At 40.7% G+C, this 12,360-nt stretch overlaps 1 protein-coding gene across 1 annotated transcript in view; it reads right to left on the reverse strand.

The window, feature by feature from the left end:
• The window catches only part of ldhd (lactate dehydrogenase D), a 32,972-nt gene that overhangs the window by 19,040 nt on the left and 1,572 nt on the right, over positions 1 to 12,360 (reverse strand). Inside the window, exons 2-4 of the mRNA XM_086029646.1 lie at positions 11,903 to 12,015; positions 7,240 to 7,381; positions 6,456 to 6,597 (exon numbers count right to left, since the gene is read on the reverse strand). Of these exons, the coding sequence (XP_085885772.1) occupies positions 6,456 to 6,597; positions 7,240 to 7,381; positions 11,903 to 12,015 (397 nt within the window). The remainder of the gene's footprint in view (positions 1 to 6,455; positions 6,598 to 7,239; positions 7,382 to 11,902; positions 12,016 to 12,360) is intronic.

Below are 12,360 nucleotides of genomic sequence, written 5' to 3' on the forward strand. Positions count from 1 at the left end.
CCGGGGTGGTGGTCCCCCTTTTCAAGAAGAGTGACCGGAGGGTGTGTTCCAATTACAGAGGAATCATACTCCTCAGCCTCCCTGGTAAGGTCTATTCAGGGGTCCTGGAGAGGAGGGTCAAGGTCGAATCTCTGATTCAGGAGGAGCAAGTGGTTTTCATCCCGGCCACGGAACAGTGGACCAACTCTACATCCTCAGCAGGTTCCTCCAGGGTGCATGGGAGTTCGCCCAACCAGTCTACATGTGTTTTGTGGACTTGGAGAAGGCGTTCAACCGTGTCCCTTGTGGAGTGATGGGGAGGGGGGGCTTCGGGAGTACAGGGTGCAGAGCCCTCTTATAAGGTCCCTGTAGCACTGATGTCAGAGCTTGGTCCGCATTGGGGTGAATCGGATTCGTTTCCAGCAAGGGTTGGACTCCGCCAAGACTGCCCTTTGTCACAGATTGTGTTCATAACTTTTATTGACAGAATTTCTAGGCACAGCAGAGGTGCCGAGGGAGTCCGGTTTGGTGGCCTCAGTATTGCATCTCTGCTTTTTGCGGATGATGTGGTACTGTTGGCTTCTTCAAGCTGCGATCTCCAACTCTCAATGAAGAGGTTCGCACCCGAGTGTGAAGCGGTTGGAATGAAAATCAGCACGTCCAAATCGGAGACCACGGTCCTCAGTCAGAAAAGGGTGGTGTGCCCTCTTCGGGCAAGGGATGAGAGTCTGCCCCAAGTGGAGGAATTCAAGTATCTCCGGGTGTTGTTCGCGAGTGAGGGTAGGATGGAACGGGAGATCGACAGGCGCATCGGTGCAGCATCTGCTGTGATGCGGACTCTGTATTGGTCTGTCGTGTTGAAGAAGGAGCTGAGCCGAAAGGCAAAGCTCTCGATTTACCGGTCGATCTACGTTCCTACTCTCAACTATGGTCATGAGTTGTGGGTCATGACCGAAAGAACAAGATCTCGGATACAAGCGGCCGAAATGGATTTCTCCACAGGGTGTCCGGGCTCTTCCTTAGAGATTGGGTGAGAGGTTTGGCCATCCGGAAGGGACTCAAGAGTTGTGCCGCTGCTCCTCCATGTCGAGAGGAGCTAGCTGAGGTGGCTCGGGCATCTGATTAGGATGCCTCCTGGACGCCTCCCTGGTGAGGTGTTCCGGGCATGTCCCACCACCTTTTCTACTGTCTGTATTGTCAGCTAATATTTTGTGTAGTATTTTTGCCATTTGTAATGCATTTTTTTTTTTTTTGTGTAGTTTTCATATATTTTAAAATAATTTGTCTAAAATGTTTGTCTATTTCTTTTGTTCTAACATTTTGCATCCTATATTATTGTATTTTAGTTAACATTTTTATATTTTCCCCTAGATCTTTATTGTAATAATTAAAGCAGTTTTATTTTGGCTATCGTTAGATTATGCAAGTGTACCATAGTGTTTTTTGGGTTACATCCAGTTTCACCATTACAAGGGGAGGGAAAAAATGTTGGGTAGTGTGTGCTTATACCCTGTCAAACGGTTGGAAATTCTGCAATAAAATAAATGTTATTAAAAGTATTTAAATGTGTTGATTTCTAGAGTCAGTGTCAGAGTGTAGTGTAATTACAAGAAATTCAACTTGTGCTACAAGTAGCAGTAAGTTAGCAAGTTGCATTCATATAAATAAATAAAGTCAATGTAAACTGTTGTGTATTTTTTCCATAATTAACATGTTAAGCTTATCCATGTGTAAAATCGAAAGTGGTTCAAAGCAATCGGTTTCCTCGCAAATTTCTCATAATCTCTACTAATTAGGGTTTAGAGCACAGGTATCAAACTCAAGGCCCGGGGGCCAGATCCGGCCCACGGCATACTTTTATGTGTCCCGCGAAAGCAAATCATGTGTAGACTTCATGCGCCTTTCAAACTGTCTTTACTTTTAACAGTACTGAGATATGAGATATTGCAAAAATTTTTGTCACCAATCCCCCCCATAAAAATAAATAAAAAAATTGTTGTGATTTCAAAACCAGTTATCTATCAATTTGTTGTGTATATGTTATAATATAAGGCAATCATACATTTATATGGATTCACAGTCATAACGGCCCTCCGACGGCAACCGTAACTACGATGTGGCCTGCAACAAAAATGAGTTTGACACACCTAGTTTAGAGTGTAGCGCTTGGCAGTTAGACTTTGAAAAAACTATCTGATCGTCAGCGCTACTGGAAAAAAAAAAAGTAAATTTAAGTATCAGTGAATAGTGAGCGCTTATGGTGAGTTCTGCTGTGTCACTTTATGTTCGGCTTCTGCCAACCTCAACAGTATTCTTGGTGGATAGTGGATTGTCGCCAACTGCAGGGACAGCTTTAACATTACACCCTCACACTCACAAATACAATTGTCATTACACTCAAACTAAGTTACAACATTTCTAAAGTTATACCATCATATATCTGATTTATATAATTTGTTTTTACTTTGCTTTTGAACATCTTTTTGAACACAGCAAGTGATACACACCTTTTCAAAACAGTTCCAAAATTATTCCACAAATTAACACCTTTAGTTAATATTTGTTCTTGTTTTGAATTATTTGTAGACACTTGGGCATTAAGTCATAACAACTCCCTTTAATTTCAAACAGCTTCTGAGTATTGTGGCAGAGTTGGTTAGTGTGTACATTGTACATGATTTGCGCTATTTTAATTTCAACTAGGTCATCCATCCATCCATTATCGAATCCGCTTATCCTCACAAGGGTCGCGGGCATGTTGGAGCCTCTCCCAGCTGTCTTCGGGCAGTAGACTGGGTACACCCACAACTGGTTGCCAGCCAATCGCAGGGCACACAGAGACAAACAAACATTCAAACTCACATCACACCTAGGGGCAATTTAGAGTGTCCAATTAACCTACCATGCATGTTTTTGGACTGTGGGAGGAAACCGGAGTATCCGGAGAAAACCCACGCAGGCATGGGGAGAACATGCAAACTCCACACAGGAAGGCCGGTGCCGGATTCAAACCCACGACCTCTGCACTGTGAGGCAGACGTGCTAACCAGTCGACTACCGTGCCGCCCCTCAGGTCATACATAGGTCATACAATTTCATAGTATTTAATTTGATAAATAGTGAATTAGTTGCTTCTGTATATTTTGATCAATTTATAATTCTTATTGCCCTTTTTTGTAGTTTGAAAATTGGATAAGTATTTGTTTTGAAGCTGATTCCCCATATTTCCAGACAATAGGTCAAGGATGGTAATAACAAATGAACAATATAATGTGTATAATGGCTTCCTATTGAGGACATACGTTTGTAAAGGATCGTTATTATTTTTGACATTTTTCTTTGTGTGACTTCCAACATAATTTTATGTCAACTACAACTCCAAGAAATGTATTTTCATACACTCTATTTCAATTGAATTGACCTTAATTTTGACATGGTGTTGGGTTTGTCTAGTGCCCAAAACCTTAGTGATGTTTGTTAATGTCAAGCCAATTTTTTTTAATGTGTTAAATTCATTTTCCAGAGTAGTCAGAAGCTGTTTCAGATCTTCTCCAAAACAGTAGAGTATTGTGTCATCAGTAAATTGGACACTTTTAAGTAATTTTAAGACACAGCAGATGTCATTTATAAACAATATGAATAGCATAAGGCCTAGCAAAGACCCTTGGGGAACCCCATGAGTGATCTTCGATTGATTTGATTGTATGTTTTGTTGTCTACTGTAACTTTTCATCCATTTATGCTAAACCTCTTACGCTGTTTCTCTCCAATTTATTCATTAATATAGTATGAGCTATAGAATAAAATGTTTTCTTAAAAGCTATAAAAATCCCAACAGTAAATTCTTTATTATCTGTACAAGTAACTATTGCTTCTGCAAGTTCCATTACTACTAACGAGGTGGTCCATTTTTCTGTAAAGCCATATTGGTTTGAACTTAAATGCTTGTGTTTCTCAATAAAATTGCTTAGTCTATAAGTGAAAATAGGTTTTCTAACATTTTCGATAACTGTGGCAGTATTGATAATAGTCTATAATATAGGAATACTGTAGATGTCTCTCCACTTTTATAAATAAGAATGACTTTTACTGTTTTATTTTTTGATGGAAAGATGCCAGATTTAAATGACAGGTTACAGATACATGTAAAATGTTGCACTACATGTTCTGTGATACTTTTTACTGATGTCATATGAATATTGAAAGAATGAGTTAACGTTTTAGTTTTAGTGATTTTAAACATTTAATACTTCTCTTTAACAGCACAAATGAACATAGTGGAGGAGCTGTTTTTCATATACTATCTATAGAGGTGGGCATTCCATCAGACTGACAGAAGTTCCGGCAGTCCGTCACTGTTTCCGTCAGTATTTCAGGCCGACCCACATGGGCCCAGACCGTCCCTCATTGGCCAATGTCGCGAACATAATTTCCATGTCACACACAGACACCGTGCAACGCAAAATGCAGCCAAGAGAAAAAAAAATGTAAAGAAAAAAAACAACAGACACACATGCGCACAGTGTGGTGATTTGGTGAAATAAAAACAATATGAGACACGTCATTGAGATCTATGGGACTGCATATCAGGTGTGGGGCACCTGCGTTTGACATAGTACCGGTATGTCCGTTCTCGACACCATTTGGTTGTCGCCGACGACTCGAATGGACTGGACCGGTCTGAAATACTGATGGCAGCTCACTGACGGACTGGACTAACAATGTCCACCTCTGCTTACCTATTTCATATTTGATTCTTGGCTCAGGGATTTCTTTTAGGATATTTTCAGAGCTTATTTTTTGTTACATGATTTAATATTGTACATACGCTGAGAAAAATTGAATTTATTTCGTCAGGTGGTTGCACGAAATAGAATCATCTGGATACAGGTACATTTTTTCAGTAGATGTATACTGTAATGTACCTGGATCCAGATGATTTTATTCTCGTGCAATCACATGAAATAAAAGTGAGTAAAAATAACAACAACTTTTTTAAGTGTAGTTGTAACTTCCGGTCCTCGACAACATGCACAAAGGACCATTTTGACATGATTACACCTACATTAACCTTCCGTTGCTTAATTAGAGAGATGCTACAATTCAATAAATTACATACATACTGTAGGTAGTATTCTCTGAGGAAAATAAAATTATTTTCTGACTTTTATTAGGCTACACATCTTTTGAAACAAACGCTTCAAGTGCTGTCAGCTGCTGGGGCTTTAACACTAGAATGCCCAGGGTTTTTTACAACTCCTTGAATACCCAGAACACTGTCAAAAGACACATAGATTCTTATCTAACAACTCTGCTGGCTAAAATTAGCCACCTTTCATTTGTAAATGAAACTATTACCTACGGAATTCGAGAGGGGGGTGGAGGTATGGGGTAACTGCATTGCAAAGCAGGGGGGACGGTTGCTCTCTGGTATTACAAGCAGATTTTACTTCATTGACCATTTGTTTGGGGGCGAAGCCTACATTTTGTAGCCTGCCTATCATTAGACTTTGTTGCTCACAAGCACATAGACAAAACCTGGTGAAAATAACAAAAGTGAGGTGAGGAGAAGAAAATCTCAGATTGACTTGAGCCGTGTCCACACATCTCAATTTTTGTTTTTTTACCTGGCGCAAAAATAGTCACCTAAAATACTTTATTGACCATTTTTGTCAGGGGTAGCCATGACTGAGTAGCCTAAAGGCCATATCTCATTGAGCGCAAGTGCTTGCAGGGTAGCAAATGTATGGTTTTGTCAAGGCTCATAAAACATTGCAAACATGTTTACAAATAGTTTTACTTCTCGCAAACAGTAGCCTAGCAGTCATTAGCATTTTTATGCACTGTCATACGTTCCTTTTGATTCACCAGTACTAGAAACCACATGAGCATAGTTCCAGGCCAGCCATGATGACGCCAACATCCATGGAAACCCTGAGAATCTGCTTTCATAGATGACACACTTGTACACTTGTTTTAGGAAACAAATGACTGTCATAGTGTGCCTTAAAGAGAGGGCTCTGCTCTTCAACGGCAGCAGCACGTAGCAAAAGGCGTGGCTAGTAGTTGCTAATCTTTGCAAGACAGTCCAAAATAGTTGCTACTTTCGGTATAAAATGGCGGCGTGTAGACACAGTGATATATCTCACTCTCCCCATCGTTCTGTGTTTTGGTTGTGTGTCAGAAAAATGTTTGTCCAAAAGTTTTTCCCTTCAAGCTACAAGGGAATACACATACAGTCGACAGACTTTGTTGGACATTTGGAGAAACAAGATTTGGTATGTTTTCGGACAATCAAAAGCAGAGACGCTAAAGGGACTCGGATTACTCCTCCAGTCTGCCACAACACTGGGCTGGCCTGCTACCACTTGCCTCAACACTAAAATACAACATACTTGTACATTCAGACAGGACATGTACCGTAGTCATTTCACACATAAGGAAATTATGTTATATGGTCTTGGGGTTTGACTGACCAACAGGAAACCACAGTCCAGTGTCTCGCAGGTAGGCATTGAGGGCAATTCGGGTCACACCAGGCTCTACCATCACATCAAAATCCTCCTGATGGAGATCCAAAATCTGGTTCATATTCCTCAGGCTGAAGCACACACCACCCTAGGGAAAAAGGGAGGATACGTTCAGTATTCTTTCTACCAGTGTATCCATTGTGGTGGTTCTGAGGGGATGATGATTGCAACCAGCTCTTATGGCAGCTTTAACAGAGGCTACAGTACATTTACACCTAGTAATCTATGAAGGGGTTTGTTTTGTTGAGCACAATCTTAGTTAGCACTTTGGCTATAACTTGGCCTTTTTAGAGTACTTCACAAAAGTGCTCTTGTTGCAAAAATTACTGTGCAGGAACACAATGGTGAGTAATTGTGTGGAAGCATACAAATTAGTGGTATTATTTGGGGTTTTTTTATAGTGCAGACTAGGGATGTATACCGAAGTACTTTTTTGGGTTGGTACAACCGAGCACTGATTCACATTAATTCAAGTGGTCATGTTATATATTGTTTAACTGATATTTTTCCTGCGATTTTATTGTGAACATAACAAAGTACCAAAAATTTGTACCGTTGAGTACCAGTATTCCCAGGTACAGAGAATCGGAGCAGAACCGGTTAAAATGTGAAAGCTACCCATCCCTAGTGCAAACCATCTCCCAAGGTAATGATAACCACTACAGAAAAGTGTGATATGTTTCCAATATTATTGCAAGACAAAAGATCTATATATGGTATTCTCTCTCACCTTGACTGCTCCTACCCCTCCCTCCAGGCCAGTTCCAGTACCAAATGGGATGATGGGAAGGTGATTGTCATGGCAGACTTTCGCCAGGGCACTAACCTCCTCCACACAGCGTGGAAAAACAACCACATCCGGTGGACGGCATCTAGACAGACATTGACATAGGAGCTCATTGGATTTGTTGTGAAGCAAGTTAAAGGTCAGGGTGCAAACATTGAACACTTTTCTGTAGCCCTCTAGAACACCCTCCAATGCATAACTGTCATTAAAATGTGATTAGGTCATTGGTAGACAGCAGTTTAATCACTAAATAAAATTCAGAATGTGTCGTCTGCCGTTTCAATCTCGCGCCCACTCATCTTCGGCTTTTTCTGGAGATGTGACGTCACAGTAGCCGGAGGATTCAGTGACTACTAATTATGAACGGTCTAATAACGCCCCCTTCTGTCGGCTCGTGTGTTTCAAAATCCTCTCATTCCAAAACATCGCTCGCCATTAAATGTTTTTAGCGCATGGAAATTGTAGGGTCTATGGTGTGTAGCGAGCGGTTTAGCTATATCTACGTCACTTCCGGTGGCTAGAGCTACGATTCCTCGGGCTTCCATCAGGTTCGGAAACACTTGACATGAGTAAGTAAAACCTATTTTCTAATCGATCTCTGGTTGACAACTTGCAGGAAGTGACTTGTATGCATTATAAAACCTATTACCAATGAGAATGTGAATTTTAACAGACTCTGAAAAATGTTTGCACCCTGACCTTTAAGGTATGAAGCAGCAGTATGGCCCCTGTCAAGAGCTGAAAAATACGGAATTGGGTTACAGCAGTCTCAGTAAATGGCATTGCAAGGTGAGGAAAAGCACATAAAAAAAAAACACATTGGCGCAGCGGCATAAGATTACATTGTTACACAGCACAAAAAAGGATGCTCAGTCATCTCTGTACTCAATGCTTTTTATTTGACTGTTTTATCAACATACTGAGATCTACATACTGTAGATAAAACAATCAAATTCCAAATCAATTTCAATTTCAATTTAGAATTTGGTGGAAGGTAGGTTCATAGGTTTAGATGTCTGCTGTACTTGTATTGCTTCCAATCGTTAATCAAGATTTTTAAAAGCAACTACACTCTGGCTAATATTGGGAATAACGGTGTTGATAACGTTCATTTGTAAGTAACAAAGTAATCTAATACTCAGAGCTGGGCATTCCGCCTATGTAATGGACCGGTCCGTCTATCCGCCTATGACGGACGCCCGTTTTGTAGGTGATAAACAGGAAACTTAAAAAAAAAAAAAAAAAATTGTCGGACTAAACATCGTTGGAAGCCCATTTTTTCAGTCTATGTAATTGTCTATTTTCGCGGTGAGGTGAGGTTTCTGTAACAATAGTATAGTTAGATTGAATTGTTGTCGTTTGGGGGACAGATGTGAGTGAGGGAACAGGCGAGAGGAACTGACGTTATCCCTTACGAGACTGAAGGCCGGACTAAATGCGACTCCTTTAAATGCGGCGAGACTTCCGAGGTCCTTAAACGTAAAGGTCCTGAGAAAAACAAAGCTGGGCAGCGGCCCTCCTTCCCCGGTTTCCGTCCTGCATATTCATTCGACCCACGTGGTCCCGGTCGGTCGGAGTCATTCTTTTTATTTCACCGATGACAACGCTGTGCATGTCTGTGTCAGTTGTTTTTGTTTGATATTTCTTCTTTGTTTGGCGGCGTGTCTGCTCGTGCGGGACCTGCGTGTGACGTAATAATTACGTAATCAACGCCGATTGGCTGTCGCCGGCGAAGGACGGCCCGGGACCACGTGGGTCGATTGAATATGCAGGACGGAGGGTCGCTGCCCAGCTCTGGAGAAAAATGACTTCCTAGTTACGGAGAGTACAATTGCTAAAATCGTGCAGGTCATTGCACACAGGAATTTCATCAGTGTTCAAAAACTAGTGCTCATGCGCTAACACACATTTTATTCTCACGCGTCGTTCCAGTTTCATGCTACTTTCGTGCGGGGCAGTCACCAAAAACGCGCACTTCATTGTGCACACAGGAATTAAAATAGCTTATTAAAACCTATGCTCATGCGCGAGCGCACGTTCATTCACACGCAAACAGTTTCCAGTTTCACGCTACAATTGTGAGGGCTTGAAGAATAGACCTGCATGCATGTAATTGTAAATACTCATTTGCCCATACCGTCGAACAAGCTACGTGTGGACACCGTTTAGCTGTGAACTAATATTTTACATATAATATAATATTAATATTTAACACGTTTGTTCTTATTGAATGTTCAAGAGTTGGAGTTGGATATTATGCAATAATATTCAAATACAGAGCACCATCGAATGGCCAGATTTTGCTTTATTTCTTTATACATTTAAGTTTACGTTTGTTTGTTTTAATTTTGCAATTAAATGCAGTGTGTGAATATTACTTACTTTCGATATTTAATTTTTATCCTTTTTTATTTCTTCGCATGTGGCAAGTTGCAATCTGTTGAGAAGCAAATAAATGCCAAATGTTCTGAAATATGAGGTTTTGTTATTCATTGAGCTATTGTAAACATATTTTACACTATAGATAAAACATAATAGAAAAAAAATCAATTATTTTGCAGAGTAACTAATTACTAGTTGTGCAACGTTGAGTGAGTTTGTCTCTGTGTGCCCTGCGATCGGCTGGCAACCAATTTGAGGTGTCCCCCGCCTACTGCCCGAAGACAGCTGGGATAGGCTCCAGCACGCCCCGCGACCCTTGTGAGGAGAAGCGGTATCGATAATGGATGGATGGATAGTTGTGCAACGTATCACATACGGGCACTTGTTGCTAATGCTAGCTGCTAGGCACTAACGATGTATAATATGAATAATGGCATAATTAAATAACTAGCGATTTGTCAGCGTCCTAAATTAGCGACTGAATATTATGATTTCAGGATGGCATTGTGTTGATGTTGGTGGCTACTATGTAATGTAAATTAAAACTGCAAAAAGGGAGCCAAAATGTCAAAAACCGAAGTCAAATTTGCCGTTATGCCACCACACGGGCCAACTTCAAATTAAAAGTCTCCTATGGCTATTGCTTTGGCATCAATGACTCAATGTATTATTTTGTAAGCTTTATTTTGAAGTTAGCCTTTGCGGAGGTAGTGTGTTCATTGAGTGTATTTGCAGCTTCCTTGACATATCTGAATGACGCTGTTGGGACAAGAGGAAGAAAAAAATAAATCCTATATCATTCATTTGAGGACTCGTTTCACCACAAGGTGCCAAAATGCTCCCATACAGGCGACTTGCGTGATCCATGAGGGTTTTCAACTTCCTGTGCTGCTATCATAGATGGGCACTTTACCCTTTTTTACCAGTCCATCCTCCATCCGCGACCTGGGGTACACTTCCGTCCTTGTCCCTCCGTCCTTATTCACAAAAATTATCATGCTACGACCCCGTCCGTCCTCGTCCTTTTAAAGCGCTTCTGTCCTTACATTCCATCTGCTTTATTGCGTTTTTTCGCAATAAAAATAAGTATTGCAAAATAAGGCAATGTTATTTTAGGAGGAGAACGAACATCTTCCACTTCCGGGTTATAGCTTTCAGTGATTGTTTTCCTCTTCAGTGAAATGGGCGTCCACTAGAGGTCAGACTATGCCTGTGAGAACAATACTGCAGGGAGGGAACACATATGAAAAAGAGCACTCCAGTGTTGTATAGGCTTAGCAGGCAGATTTGCTTTTTAAAAGAACACAACACGTCAGCCAGGACTTGACCTGGTTAGGGACAATTAGAGGGATGGATGAAAACCGTCTCCATCCTTACTTAGTCTGTCCTTTTTAAAAGAGTTCTTTTCTTTCGTCTGACCGTCTACAAAATGAGCGTCCTAGGGACGGACGAACAGACCGTCCATCGCTGGGACGGACGGACAGACCATTCTGTCCCTGGAACGGAATGCCGGACCGTTCCGACCCTGGGACGGAATGCCCATCTCTGGCTGCTATTATAGTGAATGCGGACTAATCATGTTGCCTTAATGTGAACACGCACAGTTTTGTTTTGTTTTTTCACCAACCATTCAGTGCATCGAGCCTGGACCGAACCGTGGTGCTTGATCCGTACGGATCCCGGATCACAGATGATCAGCACAACTAATTACTTTTACTAGGTAGTAACTGAGTTGCTAATTCATTTACTTTTTGGAAGAAGTGATTTGTCACTATAACTAATTACTTTTTAAAGTAACATGCCCAACAGAAAAAACATTCAGAAAGATATTATCCCATTCCTCGATTGCAACCCTGTACACTGTGGAGAATAGAGTGAGTTCACCCAGAAAGAAAAAAAAGAAAAAACAACATGCAACATGTTTGTTTTATGTTGCATACAGTATTTAAGTTTGTCATTTTGTTGTTGGGCTTCATACTAAACCTTATTTTCATCTTCATCATGTGATTTTTTTTCTTAATCTTTAACCGTCAAAACAACTGTTGCAAAAAAGATTTCACTGGAAACAGACTCTGTCTAAATAGAAAAAAGTATCCTACTTAGTATTTTGTGCCATCTAAAAACATGGAAATTATATTTATTGAATCTTCCCTAATGTTGATGACACAAATGCCAATCCACAATAGTATTATGACCATTCTAAATAAATGAGTGTAACAGTGACCTGTGTACAGATTCATCTGTGCCGTGTTGCTCTCTGACGGCAGTTCCCAGTGACACCCCATCCTCTCCGCATATTGACCTGAATGTAGAAAGTGCACTGTCCAAAGCGGCACTCTGCGTAGACACACAACAGGCATACATTACATAATGTACTGTTACTTAGCCCAGTGGTTCTCAAACGTTTTACACCTGAGTACCACCTAAAAAAAAGAAGTACCACCATAATGACCTAAATTAAAATACTGTAGGATGGTAGCCCCAAAACAAGTAGAAAACAAGGCAGAGTCTTTATTCCCCAAAAGTATATGCATATTGTTGTAAGCGACATTACCATAATGCACAGTTTGAACAGGAGAACTGTGCTTAAATAGAATAAAAGGGAAAAAAGCACTTAAGTAATGAATAAATGTAAACATATTGCACATTAGTTAAATGCAAATATTACCTGAATAAATGTTT

This window comes from Filicampus tigris, chromosome 4, assembly GCF_054856515.1.
Source record: "Filicampus tigris isolate MCC_2025a chromosome 4, RoL_Ftig_1.0, whole genome shotgun sequence".
Lineage (NCBI taxonomy): Eukaryota > Metazoa > Chordata > Actinopteri > Syngnathiformes > Syngnathidae > Filicampus > Filicampus tigris.